The sequence below is a fragment of the Schistocerca americana genome, chromosome 6 (genome assembly GCF_021461395.2).
Source record: "Schistocerca americana isolate TAMUIC-IGC-003095 chromosome 6, iqSchAmer2.1, whole genome shotgun sequence".
Lineage (NCBI taxonomy): Eukaryota > Metazoa > Arthropoda > Insecta > Orthoptera > Acrididae > Schistocerca > Schistocerca americana.
In genome coordinates this window covers 56,941,030-56,947,972 of record NC_060124.1, presented here as the reverse complement: position 1 = coordinate 56,947,972, position 6,943 = coordinate 56,941,030, and the positions used below count along the sequence as shown (strand labels likewise).

At 47.1% G+C, this 6,943-nt stretch overlaps 1 protein-coding gene across 3 annotated transcripts in view; it reads left to right on the top strand.

The window, feature by feature from the left end:
* The first annotated feature begins 487 nt into the window (after positions 1-487).
* The window catches only part of LOC124619638 (nucleolar protein 4-like), a 436,612-nt gene continuing 430,156 nt past the window's right edge, over positions 488-6,943 (top strand). For all 3 annotated transcript variants that reach the window (XM_047146155.1, XM_047146156.1, XM_047146154.1), the window contains exon 1: positions 488-1,078. In XM_047146155.1, the coding sequence (XP_047002111.1) occupies positions 1,037-1,078 (42 nt within the window). In that variant the 5' untranslated portion in view covers positions 488-1,036. The remainder of the gene's footprint in view (positions 1,079-6,943) is intronic.

The window sequence follows — 6,943 nt, the reverse complement described above, 5'->3', positions numbered from 1 at the left end:
GGGCTCTCTCTACTGTGCGGCGCGGCGCGGGGGAGCGAGAGAGACAGAGCGGGCGGCGGCGGCGGCGGCACACAGAGTGATACATCGAGCTGCGGTGTCGGCCCGGCCCGGCCCGGGAGGGGCGGCGTGGGGTGGGGCGGGGGGCGGGAGGGGTGTGGGCGGCGGCGTCTGTGTGAGTGCGCGTGGGATGGGCGGCGCGCCCGGCCCCCGACGGCCGCTCCGAATTTCAGCGCCCGCTCGCTACGAGCCGGGCCACCGCACCGCAACGCCGGCAGCGGCAGCGAGGGGGGGCCTGGGAGAGAAGGGAAGAAAACCTTGGCTGCGAGCGCGCCGGAGGGGTGAGCGCGCGCGCGGGCGGTGGCGGGGGCGCGGCGGGGGCGGGTAGGGGGGCCAGCCCGACGGGGGGCCGTACGCCGGCGAGCGGGGCCGCACGGCCGGGCGCAGCACGGCACGCCGAGCGCCGCCTCAGTGCGCGACCAACCTCCGCAGCGAGCAGCGACACGCGCCGGCGCCGGCCACGCTCTCAGCTGACCGCCGCACGTGTGCTCCTCCCCCCTCCTCCTCCACCTCTGCCGGCGCTACACCCGTACCACCTCGCTACTCGCCGGCGTCGCTGTGCGGATAACACGTCGTCACTCGTCGCCAGTGTGATTCGCGTGTGTACCTCACGACACCATGACGCCGGATGCTGCACTATCTCGTTCGGCACCTCGCGCCGCCTCCGACAGTGATAGCGTTTAAGTTCTCGACAAACAGTACTCTGCCCTAACCTACTGTTACCGACGATGGCACACCGTAGCCTCTTTGTGTACCACCTTTGACAGTTTCGAATCCGCATACAGAACCACATTCTCTACCTCTTCGGAACAACCAGCGTACCCTCAGACTTACGCGTTAGAAATCAAAAGAAACTTGGTCGTCATTTTTCCTCGTGTCACAAGAGAAGTGTGCTAGATGCGACCCGGCCCGCTGACTGAAGACTGCGCCCGCACTGCCGAGTAATCGGAGAGAGCGAGTCGACCAACTGTCACCACCGATGAAGATGTCGCATAAAAGGAAGCCGAGCAGCGTTCACAAGGTAAGTCGCTGCGCTGTGTGATCCCTTACCGCCGACTGTGTCCCTTTTCTTGCTCGATGCCTTCATTGACGAGTGTGCCTCTTGAGACGGAACGAGGAGAACGACGGCGGGGGTGGGGAATTGTTTTGATGTGTTTTCCCTCCGACTCCCCCCCACCTCCCCCAGCGCTCACAACCACTGTCTTCTCCTCTCCCCCCCCCCCCATTCTCCCCACCAACAACGCATGCGGCATCGGGAGACGTGCGGCTTACGAGTCAACAGGTGAATTTTAAAGTCGCGGACGGCGGCCGCGTCGGCTGTGGTGGGCGTGTCAGGGGCGCGGCGTCGTTGCGTGGGCGTCGGCTGCCTAGGGCGTCCCTATGCGGCTCTGCGCTCGCTGATAGCGGACACGCTCCCGTGTTTCAGTAGAGCGATATTTTTTTGCGAACAAAACACAGCCGTCGCTTTTCTTTTGTCTTCGTCTTGGACGATGTACTCACAGATTCAACTTCATTAACGTAAGCTTTGGAATGCGCTGCGAGACATAGATATTGCGCATCGGCGTTTATATCCGTCAATAATCCAGGCAACAGCATCTTACTGGTAAATTATAAGTTCTATGGTATATAATAATGAAAGAAGTATACACGGTTGTTACGTGCTACACAAAACAAAGGAAGTGCCAGTAACATCTTTGTTTGTAACCTCTCGTTGCGTATTTCTACCAGTGTTACATCTGTATTCAATAGATACAAAATATTACGGATGAATTTCCGACGCTGTGGCGGTTTACGTCTCAACAGATAAGGTGCAAGTACGTACTAAATGATTTTCAAGTACTTTTTGTCTGTTTCAGAGTCTTAATTATTGATTCTGTAGATGAGTGTTATTTCTTCGGTCGATTTTAGCATTACTTTTATTTTACGAAAGTATTGCGTATTTTACGTTGGAAGTATCCGTGAGTTTCGACTATCGAACGGTGTATTGTCTTTTGGACTTACTTTTTCGAGTGAAGGTTCAAAGTTCCAAAGGAATTCTGCTAGCTGATTAACCATAACCGTTACATATCGTGTAGCACAACGAACTTATACGGTTTCTAAAGTAATTTTCAGCCTGCGAAAAACACTTCATAAAGAACATTTGATTTTGGTAGCGCCAATGTTAACCGAATATTCACAATATGCAATCGTCATATTTACAGCTGTTTACAAATCAAATACAGGTAAAACCTACATATGTCGAAATTGTGTTGAGGTGATGTTAGTTAAATTCGTTTCTCCGAAAGAGATGTATCAGGTTTAGAAAGAAATATCTAGTGGGATGCATTACACAAAGTTCACGGATGACAGATAGGGAGTGAAGTACTTTATACACATTTTTGTGACAGTTGATCGCAACAGTGAAACTGAACAGCACAGTTTTGTCCCATAAATATGAATTTCCGGAATAGTTAGGCGCCCCGTGAACACATATTTAAATCGAGGTAATAATAATGATAATAGGACATCTATGTGAACAGTGGGAAAAAAATTAAATCAAAGTGATAAGGATCTGGGATAACCCTAATAACAACAAAGTGTTCAAGGACGGTTCTGTGGTAGTGTGGAAAAGGTCACTTTTTAACCGGGGAGCCCAAACTAAAACCTTCTACAAGTGGCGTTCGAAGGTAAACCGATCTGTGATGCTTGCAGTTGTGTTGGCAGCGTTGAGAAATATGCCTGGATTCGGAAGCAGTTTTACAGCGTGTGCGTTTGCGCGGAAAATGCATTAATGCATCAGTACAAGGTCCCACTGATCTTCAGTCGTTATAGCATACTCAATTTCGAGACCCCTCAGAGTAATCCTCACACAACCTAATGACAGTAAACATCATCACCGTGTAATCTTCAGACGTAACAGAATGCTCATTATCACCATACCGAGTGCTCATACCGTTTGGCATGTTCCAAAACAACTGCTTGTAAACATTCATAAGATCATATAAGCAGATGGCAGGTACACGCAGAAACTGCCAAGTATTCTTCGGAGTAACGAATGTTTCAAAATGCAAACATGTATCTCTCCTCAGTTTCCTCTACAATGCACGGAATCGGCATCATTATTGAGCTGTCGCATCGCTACAGCCGCCTTAATAGTCTAATTGTTAGAATGTAACCATTATTAGTCAGCAGAATATCTTTCAACAAACGTTACTTACAAGTAGATTCGTACCATTATTATTTGGCGCATTCTTAGTTTCAATGGATATAGATACAAAGCGTACCTTCGCAATACAATCCTATCTTTGGAGATTCATTGGAACTAATCCACATTGGCACCGCGGTTGAAAATGCCCTTTGAAATCAAATACCGACAATAAGTTGGGTTTTACATCTCGTATGCGGTGTTGGTGTTAATGATGCTTGTCTCTTCCTGTCAACCAGTTTCTGCCAGATCCGCAAGAAAGTATTGTTGAGCTTGGTTTGCGATTAGCGGGAATCTACAAGCACACAGCTGCCGTAAATTAATGTTTCATCCTGGTTTCCTCCCATGGGGAAAGTATTTTAACATAATTCACAAGTGGTCTGGAATTTTGGTGATATATCACGTACCAGCAAGGGACGATTCAATAACCTGCACCTATGGTTCGTGTAATTACATTGCAAGCTTTTTCTTCTGTCTAATTATTCTTCCCGAAAGAAGAGAACACTAACATAAGAGTGGTTTCGAACTCGTAATCCGGCGAAAATTACCTTAGCTACATTATGGATTAAAAGGAGCAGTTGTTAAGGATCAATTCTTCATTCCACCGGAGGGTTGTACAAGATCACGTAAAGAATATTCTCAAACGAGCCAACGCTGCCATCAATTTTTTTTAATAATTTATCTAATAGTCCTGACGCTAAACATTTGCTTTATAACCATTTCGACTTCTTTAAGGGCTCATAAAATCTCATTGTTGATATTGTTACTCAAGAAACTTGTAACCTTGTCTAAAACACCTGTTCCATATGCAACTGTAACAATAACGAGGGTTGTAAATGATAAAAATCGAAATCAACCATAAAGCTAAATATCGTTTGTGAACAACAATGTTGAATATATATCACGAGGTGTAACTGCGATCGCTGAAAATCTTTCTGCAAAGGATACTGTTTCTTAATATCCTCTTCTGCGAGCCTTCCCTATGTGCGATTCGACTCGGTATAATCCACATTACAAAGTTGTGTTCGGGTGGACGACGATTCTGACGCGTCCGACCATTTCCCTAAACCGCTGACGGCAAATGCCAGGATGCTTCCTTCATTCCCTTCCTTCCCTAATTGATGGGACCGATGACCTCGCAGTTTGGTCCCCTCCCCCAAATCAACCAACCGAACAACAAAGTTTTGCCATTCGTTTATCTTCAGCCAAACTGTTGATATGCTATTGCGAATAAAACGAAAAACTGGAAAATAAACTTCTAAAACTGTAACAAGAACATAGAGAAACAGTAGTGGTAGAAGAACCTTCATCATACAGGCCGATTTCGTGGAATGGTCGTTACGTCTGAGACTGAGCTGTCAGTTCTCAGTTCATGGAAAACAAGAAATTCAGATCTTTACGTCTCCTTTTTAACCAAGTCATTGGAGGAGGAATAGTGTTTCGGCCGGCCGATGGTGGCCGAGCGGTTCTAGGCGCTTCAGTCTGGAACCGCGCGACCGCTGCGGTCGCAGGTTCGAATCCTGCCTCGGGCATGGATGTGTGTGATGTCCTTAGGTTAGTTAGGTTTAAGTAGTTCTAAGTTCTAGGGGACTGATGACCTGAGATGTTAAGTCCCATAGTGCTCAGAGCCATTTGAACCAATAGTGTCTCGTGTAAAACACGTGAAGGAATTGACCGTTTTGGAAATCATGCCGTCATTCGGCTAAAGCTACCTGGGAAATTATGACGAGGCGGGATTTGAATCCTGCTCCTTCATAAGACGAGTCCAGTCTCTTCACCGCTGTACCATCTGCCTCGGATCATTTTTCGAGGTACCTCGCGAAGCAGTGTGACGGTTACTGCTAAACGTGGCTTTTGTACGCGACGCGAGTGTAGCACTTCTCAACGCGATCATTCTCTTCACGTAATCATCCTTGTTGTGCCAGTCCCTGAAGGGCTTTTCTGACTTTAACACCCTTTCAATGAATCTGCAACCATTGCATCCCCATTGTGTCGCCTACATTCGCGCAGGATCGCCGCGTTTGGTTATATTCAGAGCCGGTTGCCGAAGCGCGCATCAGGTAATAATTTTGCCCGGGGCGCTGGCGCGAGAAGCGTATCATTGTTGCGGGCGCGCGTCCGCCATTGTCGCGTGACTGACGCGCATTGTGCGCGGCGTGTTTGGAGAGCCACGTGCGCCTTTTTTATCCTTTTTCCACTCTGCCGTGCGCCGCAGCTGCGCACCGAGGGGGCGTGGTCGCCGCCGCGCCCGCATTTCGCCATTCGTACAAATTTGCCGCCGGCATCTCTCGTCAAATTAACTTAACGCCCGTCCGGGCCGCCGTGTTGTGCGTACGCTGGATGACCTCTGCCCTCCGGCGGGTGGTAACGGGCTGTGGACTTCTTTTTACACGAATCAACTGCGAACGAGTTGATAGAGTTAGCAGGATCGGCGTGAAGAAACACGAAATTTATTCTGCTCTGCTATCCTTGTTGATACTCTTCACAATTCTCCCCAGCTGTCAGTGCGAGTACTCTTTCAGCTTAGTCTAGTCCATCATTGGCTGCCGAAGATACCGCAAAGATATTACTTGAACTAAGTCCTTTACTCTTTCCCTTTTTTTGCATCGATATTGCGATTCGTCCATACGGCATCAGACTTCGTGGCTATGCAGTTTATTAAAGCAGCGTATGAAAGATTTTACCGGGAATTTTTAGCAGACACGCCAGACGGTATGATTTTATCAAAGAAGCGTTTCTGCACTGTTTTTCCTTTAGATCCAACAAATCATTCCAGCCTTCTCAGAATTAATGCTAGTCTGAGGCATTCATTGATCAAGTTCCGTCGCAGCACACAGCTGTATTTGGCTTTAGCAGTGATTCTATCAGTACCTGGGAATTTTCTTTTTGGAAGTTTAAGGCTAATCTGGTAACGATGAAATCTATCACATTCGTTAGTATCGAAGATTTTTTGTTGTTACTTTTGGCACATAGGTATGATACGACAATGGAAAATGGATCTTTATTCTGTCATTTCGTAAGAAACATCAGAATAGCTTATTAAGGGACGGCTATGCGTTTAGCGTCTCCGACGCATTCACTCTACACGCTACGAAGTGGTACCACATGAAATGGAGATCCTCTTTGACGTTTACAACATATCCCTTGCAAAATAATTTTCAAATAACATCTAAAAATCTATCTGAAACGAAGGAAATTCCGATACTGGACCGAGATAAGTTGCGGGATCTAATCTGTGAGATAGTGGCGGTGATGGTTATACTGAGAAATTCGGATGGGTATCGTATATAGTGAGATGTAAGCACAGATGCATCGGTTGTGTCTGAGACGCTCAACTTTTTTCACCTCAAATAATTTTAGCTTGTTCTGTCTTTCCATGTAGACGAAGACCAACGTATTCCCGCAGGTTGATTATTCAACGAAATATAGGAATTGTTTTTTAAAATGGGAAAAAAATTTGCGCTAGAGTAGCACGTCTGTATGAAACAAATTCAGCGATATAGCACTTTTATAGGTGCGCAAGAAATAACAGAGTAAAAATTGCAGTTACATATGCAGTTGTTGCAAATGTTTGAATGACGACCGTCTGTCGATAGCGAAGTAAACACATATCGCTTCCCTCATTCATTCGTTCGTTCATTCGTTCATTCATTCATTCATTCGCGCGTAGTTTCCGGGGAGAGGGGTAAAAATTTCCACGCG